We start from the raw sequence: 12,045 nt of genomic DNA, 5'->3' as shown, positions 1-12,045 counted from the left end.
TGGAGCACATGACTTATGAGGAAAGTCTGAGGGAACTGGGATTGTTTAGTCTGCAGAAGAGAAGAATGGGGGGAGGGCGGGATTTGATAGCTGCTTTCAACTACCTGAAAGGGGGTTCCAAAGAAGATGGAGCTTGGCTATTCTCAGTGGTAGCAGATGACAGAACAAGGAGCAATGGTCTGAAGTTGCAGTGGGAGAGGTTTAGGTTGGATATTAGGAAAAACTTTTTCACTAGGAGGTTGGTGAAGCACTGGAATGGGTTACCTAGGGAGGTGGAATCTCCTTCCTTAGAGGTTTTTTAAAGTCAGGTTGGGATGATTTAGTTGGGGATAGGTCAACTCTGATATTCTCTGATTCTATAAACAGGACTAAGGGCAAGTCTACACTTAAAACTCTGCCGTGATGCAGCTGCACTGCCTTAGTGCTTTCATGACGGTGTTGTAAGTTGATCGGACAGCTTCTCCCACTGACATATCTACCTCCTCTCAGGGAGGTGGATTAACTATGTCAATGGGAGAAGCTCTCCTGCTGACATAGCACTATCTGCGCTGGATGTTAGGTGGGTATAAGTGCGTTGTTCAGGGGGTGTGGATTTTTCACACATCTGAGTGATGTAGTTATACCGATATAGGTCTGTAGTGTAGACCAGACTAAAGGAAGGAGCTACCCATAGCTGCTGCAGACTATCAGAATAAATAATGTATGATTTCCTGTGGAAAGGTGGCTTTCAAATAGCCAACATGATGCTGAATCTGAGCTTTATTCCACCAGTGTAAATCAGGAATGATTTCCCTGAAATTGATTGAGTTACATCAGTGGAAATGAGAGCCAAATTAGGTCCCTGGGTATAGTAAGGCTGTGCAAGTTTCAGCAGCAGCAGCAGAATCTTTGTCTTTCAGATAAGACTTTGCTGCAGGTAATATGTATCTGTTACCAAAGTATAACTTCCTCCTGAAGAAATAATGGTTCGCCAACCTCTCCTGTGCTGCCTGCTGCATGAAAACTGTCCTCAAACCATCTCTCTATTATGGGGTCTCTTGTCTCTGCCTGTGTTTCCAGATGTTCATCAGATAGGTGCCATTGCAGCACCATGCTGGCTGAAAGGGTTAAACATTAATCATTTATGTAAGCAGTCTTCCAGTTTCCTTGAAAGAATTGAAACATATTTATGAAAAACAATAAGCAAGAGGAGAGTGTTTCTACAAGACTGCAACTAAAAACATTAGTCTAGATTGTCACTGACAGATTTACACAATTAATAAACCATCCAGTAAATCTTTTGCTTTCTTTTGCAGCATAGAAAATGCTTATTTACTTTAAAATTCCCCGTGAGCTAGCTGCCAGCCCAGACGCTAACTGAATGGTGTGGCAGCTGTGTGTTTCCATGCACAAGGAGTAACCATATACTTTAAATGGGTTATTTTAGACTAGGATTAAGAAAGAAAGCCCTGTGATTGACCCTCCCACAGTGAGATTCTGTGACAGACCCATGTCCTCACCCACTCTACTCTCCAAGCTGCTGTTGCCTTTATCGAGGGGGGATACGCTGGAGTCTGATACAATTTTCAGGGGCAGATGAGAGGCCCTAGACATACTGACTACATACCCATAGGTTTCAGTCAGGTTTGTACTTGGCACCGTGCAGCCGCTACCCATGCTGCCACAACTACACTGCTATTTATACTCATGGTAACTAAATGAGAGCCAGCATGAAGATGTGTACATAAGCAGGGTTATCACACCCCTAGCTTGTTGTGTAGACATAGCCAATACCCAGTCTTGGTTTACAAATTGCCAGTGATGGAGATTACACCACAGATGTAATCCATATTATTCCAAAGGTGATTACCTTCATTGCTAAAATTTGGTGTTTTATTTCCTGTCTGAATTTTTCATGCTTCAACTTCCAGCCACTGGATCATGTTACACCTTTCTATGCTAGATCGAAGAGCCCATTATCAAATATTTGTCCATCTGTAGGTACTTTTAGACTGTGATCATTATTCATTAACCTTCTCTTTGTTTAGCTAAATAGACTCCAGGAGCTCAATCTCTCACTAGAAGGCATATTGTTTAATCCTTTAATAATTCTCATGGCTTTTCTCTAAACCCTCTCCAATTTATCAACATCCTTCTTGAACTGTGGACACCAGAACTGGACACAGCATTCCAGCAGTGGTTGCACCAGTGCCAAATACAGCGGTAATATAACCTCCCTACTCCTACTTGAGATTCTCCTACTTATACATCCAAGGATCACATTAGCCCTTTTGGCCATAGCATTGCACCAGGAGCCCATGTTCAGGGGAAGTGGTGAGTCATTGTCAGCTAGACCTGAGTCAGACCCGGATTGCAGGTCATATTTATTGCTCCATGCTCACAGTGTTAAGGCAGGCTCAGAGCTCTGAACCAGAAGCAGATTTTGTTCATTGTTCAAGGCCTTGAGGTTGCTCAGGATCTGAGTCCCAAGTCTGCAGAGACTTGGATTTTGTGGGTCTGTTTTATTGCATATGTAAGTGTCATATGTCTCTTCTCTGTATAACATGAGTTTGTTTGTGTGTGTTTTCATTTCTTTTCTTTTCCTCCTGGGAGCAGTGGAGCGAGGTGCAGCAGATGATAAACAGTACCCCCATCTACATGTACCAGGACTGCAGCGTGCTCTCGGAGGGCGACACTGATCACTGGCTCCGGACCAACTGGATCTACCGGGGTGAGGCAGCCTCCCGCATCTACGTGGAGCTAAAATTCACTGTGCGTGACTGCAAGAGCTTCAAGGGTGAAGTAGTGACCTGCAAAGAGACCTTCAATCTCTACTATATGGAGTCAGAGCAGGACGTCGGCATCCAGTTCCGTCGCCCCCTGTTCACCAAGGTCAGTAGCAAAGGGGTTGGGGATCCTTTTGATCCCTCCGCCTCAAACTAAACAAGATGGGCTGGCCAGATGGGAGACCTCCAAGGAAATCAAGGGTCCCATAGGGAGCACAGGAAATGCTCTTTTGCTGCTGCCTCAGCATGATGGTCAGGGCCCTCTTTGCTGCAGGAGGTACCAATTGTCAAATGAGTTGTTGAATAGAGGGACTGAGAATATTTAATGTTGATGGTAATGCTTTGCATTTACTTATCCAAGGACTGTGAAGGGTTCTAACAAACATCATCATCCCCATTTTACAAATAGGGAAACTGAGACCAAGAGAGAACAAGTGACTTGCCCAAGGTAATAAAACAAGTCAGGACAGATAAAGAAATAGGATATAGGTCTCCTGATGCCTAATCCCCTGCTCTCATCACTGGTCAGAAAAGAGTGCATAGCATTTTCTTTGAGGGTGGAGGCAATGGTCTCATTGGCTGGACCAAATTCTTATTTGTGTCACTACACTCTACCGCCCTATGTTTCTCTTGCAGTTTCAGTTGGATATGGTACTTGTTGTCCCTTCTGCCCCAAAAGCAGCTGAATTCCAGTGAAGAGACTCTCAGCTTTCCTGTAAACAGTCTCGCATAATCAAGGCCCAGTGTGTTTTATGGCAAGCCATAGACTTATATTCTTTGGCAGTCCTCCCCTCTTCATTCTCAGCAACACATCATGATAAATTCTTCTTGAAATTTCTGCAGAAGCTTCTAGTAAACTCAAGCCCAGAAAGTTGCACTGAATTAAACAGGAAAATGAAAAATGCAAGTATTTTGTAACTTAATTTGGGTTATTTATTTTGATATTAAATTCATGTTTTTCTATTCATTCCCGCTGCCCTCACTTTCTGGAGATTTAGGCAGTTGGGGATTTTGATAGGTAAGAGGAAATTGGGGCTTCCAGTACTAAAGAGAAGGAGATCATCATCACCCAACTCTTATTCATAGATTACAAGGCCAAAAGGGACCGTTGTGGCCTCCTGTATAACACAGGCCTTTGAACGTCCCCAAAATAATTTGTAGAGCAAACCTTTTAGAAAAAACATCCAGTCTTGATTTTAAAATTGTCAGTGATTGACCAAGATCCTTGATAAATTGTTCCAGTGATTAATTACCCTCACTGTTCAATTTACATCATATTTCCAGTCTGAATTTTTCAAGTTTCAGCTTCCAGTCATTGGATCATATTATCTCTTTCTCTGCTAGAATGAAGACCCTATTATCAAACATTTATTCCCCATGTGGATCCTAATAGACTGTAAACAAGTTACTCCTTAACTCTTGGTTAAATAGATACACTCAAAGATCTCAATCACTATAAAACTGGTTTTCCAATCCTTTAATCTTTCTTGTGGCTCTTCTCTGAATCCTCTCCAATTTACCAACATCCTTCTTGAATTGTGGGCACATCTGGACCCACGGAAAAGAAGCCCTCAAGGAATTCCACCATGATTTTAACAATTTCCATCCCACCATCAACCCGAGCCTAGACCAATCCACACCAGCAGTCCATTTCCTAGACACTACTGTGCTAATAAGCGATGGTCACATAAACACCACCCTATACCGGAAATCCACTGACTGCTATACTTACCTACATGCCTTCAGCTTCCATCCAGGACTCACCACACGATCCATTGTCTACAGCCAAGCTCTAAGATACAACTGTATTTGCTCCAATCCCTCAGACAGAGATAAACATTTACAATATCTCTGTCAAGCATTCTTAAAACTACAATACCCATCTGCTGAAGTGAAAAAACAGATTGACAGAGCCAGAAGAGTACCCAGAAGCCACTTACTACAGGACAGGCCCAACAAAGAAAATAACAGAAAGCCACTAGCCATCACCTACAGCCCCCAACTAAAACCTCTCCAGCGCATCATCAAAGATCTACAACCTATCCTTAAAGATGATCCCTCACTCTCACAGATCTTGAGAGACAGGTCAGTCCTTGCTTACAGACAGCCTCCCAACCTAAAGCAAATACTCGCCGGCAACCGCACACCATACAACATAAACACTAACCCAGGAACCTATCCTTGCAACAAAGCCCGATGCCAGCTCTGTCCACAAAGCTATTCAAGTAACACCATCATAGGACCTAATCACATCAGCCACGTCATCAGGGGCTCTTTCACCTGCACATCTACCAACGTGATGTATGCCATCATGTGCCAGCAATGCCCCTCTGCCATGTACATTGGCCAAACCGGACAGTCTCTACGCAAAAGAATAAATGGACACAAATCTGACATCAGGAATCATAACATTCAAAAACCAGTGGGAGAACACTTCAACCTCTCTAATCACTCAGTGATAGACTTGAAGGTGGCAATTTTACAACAAAAAAACTTCAAAAACAGACTCCATAGATAGATTGATGACCTCGAATTAATATGCAAATTAGATACAATTAACTTAGGTTTAAACAGAGAATGGGAATGGTTGGGTCATTACACTAATTGAATCTATTTCCCTATGTTAAGTTCTCTTCACATCTTCTATGAGTCATCTCAATTATCACTTCAAAGGTTTTTTCTCCTGCTGATGATAGCTCATCTCAATTGATTGGACTCTTCCAATTGGTATGCATACTTCCACCTTTTCATGTTCTCTGTATGTATAAATATCTCCTGTCTGTGTGTTCCATTCTATGCATCCGAAGAAGTGAGCTGTAGCTCATGAAAGCTCATGCTGAAATAAATTTGTTAGTCTCTAAGGTGCCACAAGTACTTTTGTTCTTTTTGCTAGCACAGAACTGTATACACTATACCAGTCATGGTCACACCAATGTCAAATACAGAGGTATCATAATGTCTCTGCTCCTGCTCGAGATTCACCTGTTTAAGCATCCCAGGAACACATTAGCTCTTTTAACCATAGCATCACACTGGGAGCTCATGTTCAGCTGATTATCCACCACAAGCCCCAAATCTTTTTCAGAGTCACTGTTTCCCAAAACAGAGTCCCACATCCTGTGGGTATGGCTTATGTTCTTTGATATCTACCATGTTTCATCAGTAGATCTCAAAGCACTTTAAAAAGGACAGTATCATATTCCCATTTTACAGATGGGGAAACTGAGGCACAGAGCGGTGAAGAGGGTTGCTGAAGGTCACCCAGCAGGCCAGTGGCAGAGCTGGGAATAGAATCCAGGTCTCTTGAGTCCCAGTCCGGTTTTGTATTCATTAGGCAACACTCCCTGCATCTCCTCTTTCCCTCCCTCTTGGGGCAGAGGCAGAAGTGATTTGAAATTTTTTTGTGGAATTTTAACACCTACTTCCTTACAACCAGTTTTACGGCAACAGCTGTCCTAATTCCCCACCCCTCACATCTGCTGTTGCTTCATCCATAGATAGCAGTTGAGCCCACTTGAAGTTTCTGGTGAGCTGATTACCAATTAACTGCAGAGATGTTTCAGGCTGGGGTTTTAAGAGGAATCTAAGGCCTTGTTTACACTAAAGGGAAAAGTCTATCTAAGCTACGCAATTTGAGTTACGTGAATAGCATAATTCAAATTGACGTAGCTTAGATCTACTTATACTACGTGACGGCAATGGGAGACACTCTCCCATCGACTCTCCTTACTCGTCTCGATCAGGTGGAGTACAGGAGTCGACGGGAGAGCGATCGGCAGTCGATTTAGCAGGTCTTCACTAGATCGACCGCTGTTGCATCGATCGCTGCAACATTGATCCTCCTGTAAGTGTAGACAAGCCCTAAGGGAGTTAGGTGTCAAACTCCCAATGACTTCAGATTTGCCTCAAAAGCCTGTGTGCAGGAGCGATGCCCATCTAGCCAGGGACTGGAAACACACCCATTGTCCCCTGTGGATTATATCAACAGATGGGAAATATCAAAGGCACATGCAGGACTGCTCACAAGCACTGGACAGATGAAGAATTGTCAGCAGCAGTTTATTCAACATATAATTTCAACTAAACAAATCCAAAGACTATCACTGTTTATTAGTAGACAAATTGATAACAGAAAAAGAAACAATCCACCCCAGAAGAATGACTTCTTGCTGTAGTTTGTAAGTGTGCTGTGTCAGTGCCCAAAGGCCAACTGAGATCAGGACCTGTTATACTAGGTGCTGTACAAATAATGAATCAGTCACATGGCTCTTGAAGAGAAGCTAAGTGCAGAGCTGGGAGGAAAGAATAGAAATGAAGCTTGTGAGGCAGATGGGGGACGTCCATAGGAATTATATAAAATGAGGGAAACAATGGAGAACGAGTGCACTGGTTTGATGTGTTCATGCTTAGTCATCCACATGCAAAGATGGGCAGATCCTGGAGTCCAGAGCATCAGGGCTACGGAGAGGCCATAGAGAAAGGAGTTACAGTGAAGACTATAACAGGGCATAGGTTTTCTTCCCCCACACTTGATCCTTGATCACTGCAACAACCCTTCAGACTCTCTTCTTATAGTGTCCACTCCATAGAATTTATTCAAGTTGCCTCCACCAACACTTGTGCAGTGCAGTAACAGCAATTATAATATCTATATCCCTATTACCTGTTTTTCAGGGCCCTGAAAGGAAAAGAGACCTCCTTTTCTTGGGATCAGCTTCAGTCTGGGCATAGCTAGGCCTGTCCTCCCCTCCTGCTAATGCTTCCTTCCTGCCTTTTATCAAGAGAGTCAGCTGATGAGCCAGTTAGTTCCTTCACTCACCCAGATTCCCCATCTAATTAGCTAATTCCTCTATTTTCCTCAATAAACTGTCACTGGGGAAACTAATTGAGGCTACAGGGATCAGAGTGCTGGCCTATCTATTAGGCATCAGCACTTTTGTCACGGGCTTTGGGGTGAAAGATGCATAACAAATGTAACCTTGGAGGAAGATCTTCCGGTGCCATAGATCTTGATTCTTCCTCTTCTTTTCAGGTCAACACAGTGGCAGCAGATCGGAGTTTCACAAGCCGGGACATTGAGTCAGGCGTTATGCAGCTGAATGTGGAAGTGTGCCCCATACGGAAGCTGTCTCGGCGCGGATTCTACCTGGCTTTCCAGAACTCTGGGGCCTGTGTGGCTCTGGTCTCTGTCCGGGTATATTACAAGACCTGCCCAGAAACAGTGGTGGGACTGGCCCACTTTCCACAGACACTGGCAGGCTCAGAGGGGCTCACAGAGGTGCCAGGGGTCTGTGTAGAGGACGCAGCCGAAGAAGCAGGTTTCCCACCCAGGATGCATTGCAGTGCTGATGGGGAGTGGCTAGTGCCAATGGGCCGGTGCCTGTGTGCTGTTGGGTTTGAGGAGGCTGACAGAAGCTGTGTAGGTAAGTGTGGAAGGGGACAGTCAGGTGCAAGGGGAACGATGGAGAGATGGAGATCTGGGCAGTGAAACAATCCAGCAGTGTTTGCAGGGGGGTGAGAGGTGAGTTATAGTCACCTGACCAAGAGCTGCCCTAAATGCATTTGACTTTGCTACTGTCTCTCTCTATCTGTCCCCATCTCTCACCCCTGCTGGCTGTGCCCTGTCTGTCTCTCAGTGATTCAGTTATTCTCTCTTTATTTCTCTCTTTTATTCCTGTCCCTGTCAGGCGTAACAGTTGCACACATTCTTCCACTCCCTCTTGGTCTCCTTCCAGCAGCACTTCAGGTCTGGAGCTGGTTTCTGGGAGCTGTAAGTATATGAATGACACTGACTCACTCAGCAACTGGCTCCCAACTCTTAAATGGCAGCCTTGTTCTCTGGGGTGCAGCAGCTAGGTCAGGATAGAGCAGATGGACAGATCAGCTCCTCTGTTCCCCATGGCCAGGAACTTGGGTGCATGGGTGGGAAGGGTCAGAGCTCCTCCTGTATTGTGCACACGCATTCCCTGAGTGGAAGAGAATTCTGCTGTGTTGGAGAATGAGTATAGCGGCCCCTGCACGGCCCAGCTCAGCATTCAGGCAGAACAAGCGCATGAGAGACCATGGGCACACCCACTGTATTGGAGGGGAGTCTGAATTGGGCCCATCATAGCAGTAGATTGAGTCTCCCCTTGGCAGCAAGGGGAGAGAAGGTGCTGGTAGACCGTCTTCCAGCCTGTAGCAGCTGGGAGAGAAAGAGGATGTGTTGAGCCTATGTGGATGGCACATTGCTGATCCTATATTGCTCATGGGGGTGGTGACTGTGCCCAGGCAGTTACAGGGCCCACAAGTGATACATTCCTGCTCATGTGCTACATAGTTGCAGCTAAGGGAATGAAGAGGAAAGGGAGAATTGATGGGAGCCTAAGTGCACAGGGAGTCAGGCAATCCACAGTGGATTCTTAGGGGTCTGTAGGGGCCTTGAGCGATTCCCTGTCTCCCTGCCTTGCTCTCCCTCTGTTTGCTGCACTGTGGGGACTTGATCTCTGGATTGCTGATGCCTCTGCACTTCAGCCTTGCTCTGGGAGCTGGTGAAGGGTTAAGGGAGACTTCCAGCATGAGATCCCTGCCCCTCCCCTTTGCTCTCCTTCAATGGCCCAGCAAGTTTTTCCACTTAGCTGTTGCTTCTGAATTCTCCCCACCCTCCTGGGAGCTGAGCACACTCTCCTGGGAAGGGGCAGGGAATCCATCATGCCTGGGCTGGTTCTCACCGCTACCATGAAGTGGGACGGCCTCCAGGTCCTGGCTACTCCCCCTCCCAACCCAAATATAGCTGAAGCCAGATGTGTCCTCCAAAGGGACAGCAGGGATCAGGGTAGTTGCCCCGAGGGTGGAGGGTGGGGTTTGTTTGAGGGAATGGCAAAGCCTGAAGTGGCTTCTTGTTGGTGGATGCAAAGAAGGAAGGGTAGGTCTAGGGCACCTGTTTGTCTTCCCACATCTCCATTCCAGCTGATTTCCAGTGGCAAGGGGCCAAGTGCTATGCAAAGGATCAGAACTAATCTAGATCTCTCGCTGAACCCACCCAGTGCGGCAGAGGCAGGGATCGGGGTCTGACCTTTCCCTTTGGAAGGAGGCAGGGTCCAGATCAGAGCTCTGTCCTGGCATGGGGATGAGGAGGACTCAACTCTGGCTTTTGTCCTCTGATGGGAAGAGGGCTAGAAAGGCAGGGAGAGTCTTTCACTGGGATGGGATGGGATGGAATGAGAGTGGGGGGAGATCCAGCTGTGACCGGTACCCTCTGATAAGGGAGGAGGGCATCGCAAGGAAGACATCTCTGACCTTTGCCTTGGAATAGGAGGATGAGGAGGGATAGTAATTGGAGTGTGAGGGGGTCCCATCTGTGCACTAGTTCAGAAAACTGCTGGGTGACTTTTCAGGTACCGATATCAGAGTGTAAAGCCTTAAGGGGTCTAAGCCTAGGCACCTCACCCCCTTGCACTCACCATAGATCTATGCTCATGTGGGGATAGACGGCTCTGCATCCCAAAGATGTTGCTTGTGGGCACTGGTGGCATAGCTTTCCCAGTGGCCAGCCTGTACCTCTGGCATTAGCTCCTTGCGGTAATACAATTAATTATGAAGGTGCAGGATGCCTCTCTTTGCCCAAGCCTTCCAAACCAGTTGGGTCCCCTGGTTTCCTAGCTGGCTGGCAAAGCAGCAGGGAGTATGTGGGTTGGTCTCTTATTACTGAACTCTTGATTGTCTCAGCTTACTCTTTGTAAGGTGCCCAGTCACCCTAGTGACGTGCACCAAATAAATACTTGTAATAATGATGAATGAAGGGCAGGGCAGCCGGCTCTGATCTTTGCCCTCAGGAAGGCGGTCCTGGTCTTTTGCCTTTCGCAGAACCTGTTTTCCCCATTTGATTCCTTCAGACTTTAATTCCAAACAACAAAGCTGCCCAAACGCTATGGGGGTGCACTGGGAAGGCAGGGAGAACAGGCAGTTGGGGATGAGGAGGAGGGGCAGGGTACAGGAAGTCTGGGAATGGCTCAGCTGACGTCTCTAACGGGGAGTCACCTCCCATTCTGGGTGCACTGAGGGCAGAGACTCTCTGTTCCTCTTCCTGTTTGATGAGCCCACAGAGGCCTTGTTAAAGATAATTGCTGGGTGGGACGTGGCGGCAGCGATGGCAACAGCGCTCTGGGCCAGTCCCACACTCTGTACCGCCCACACAGGGGAGGGGTGCCTCATTTTCTGCTAATGTGGCGGGGTCACCCCAGTTTGTATCTGATTTATTTGAAACTTGTTCCCTTCTCATATCCTCCTTCCACATGTGAATCAGAATTCTCGGCTCTGGATGGGGACCTGGCACAGCTGCACCCCAGACAGAGGCAGGGGAACCTTGCTTTGAATGGGGGGCAAGGTTTGGGGCTGGCATGTGTGCCAGGGAGTTTGGGGTAATAGGGGTGGGAGGGCAGCAGTGGGGCAAACTCTCACCTGGGCCTCGGACACAAATGGTAAGTCGAGGAAATGGCACAGTTAGAGTGGCTGCAGCAGCTCAGTATCGCTCCCCGCCAGCCCCCTAGAGCAGCCCCTCACCCACCTTCCTGCTCCCACCTCACCTGCTGCTTTTAGACTACCTGCAGAGGTTCCTCCCCTGGAGTGGAAACAGCTCTCACCACATCCCTGAAATGACATGGCTCTGGCCACCCCATCCCACCTAACCTATCTCCAGCCCCCACCTCCTCTGCACCAAGGGAGCCCAGGCTGCCCCTTCTCACAATGCATCCTCCCCAGGGACAGAGGAAATATTGTGGGGACCAAAACATACATCAGGTCTCACAATATTTCCATTGCTGCTGCACTAGCCTGTCTTCCTCCCCTAGTTCTGCCACCCCTACCACCTTGCTTAACCCTTTCCTGGCATCCAGCCACCCCAGCCCCCAGGAACGGTGTGTGCAGGGGTCCCTGAGGACACCTGTAAGGGAAGCAAGCTTCCACATTCTGTGCTGCAGTAAGAATCTGCCTTCCTGGTGTGGTGCTGCCCCTTGCTGGCACTTGTTACCATTGCACCTTCCATCTCACCTGGGTTCATTCCCTTCTCTCCAGCTGGCTCGATGTGGTGACATAATCCTGTCTGTCTGGCATGCCTCTACCCTGTTAGAGCCTGGGTGTGTTCTCTCCCCTGCTCTTCAGCACACCCTCCACAGGCTCATGCTAAAATTTCCCACCTTGTTTTCATACCTTTAGAAGCAGCAGCCCGCTCTGTCTAGCTAGGTGGTCCTCATCCAGGGCCATCATTTCAGAAAAATGCAGGGAAGGAGAGGAGAGTGCCAGC

General features: G+C 47.2%; 1 protein-coding gene across 3 annotated transcripts in view; it reads left to right on the top strand.

Annotated features, from left to right (window-relative positions):
* The window catches only part of EPHA1 (EPH receptor A1), a 71,572-nt gene that overhangs the window by 28,450 nt on the left and 31,077 nt on the right, over positions 1–12,045 (top strand). For 2 of the 3 annotated variants that reach the window (XM_030536482.1, XM_030536462.1), the window contains exons 3-4: positions 2,596–2,871; positions 7,798–8,188. In XM_030536482.1, coding sequence (XP_030392342.1) covers positions 2,596–2,871; positions 7,798–8,188 — 667 coding nt within the window. Of the gene's footprint in view, positions 1–2,595; positions 2,872–3,401; positions 3,669–7,797; positions 8,189–12,045 lie in introns of those variants that run through there. The other variant, XM_030536473.1, reaches the window with a different exon arrangement.

Source organism: Gopherus evgoodei, chromosome 1 (assembly GCF_007399415.2).
Source record: "Gopherus evgoodei ecotype Sinaloan lineage chromosome 1, rGopEvg1_v1.p, whole genome shotgun sequence".
Lineage (NCBI taxonomy): Eukaryota > Metazoa > Chordata > Testudines > Testudinidae > Gopherus > Gopherus evgoodei.
Note: the sequence above shows the minus strand (reverse complement) of the source record. Positions and strands in the feature narration are given on the sequence as shown.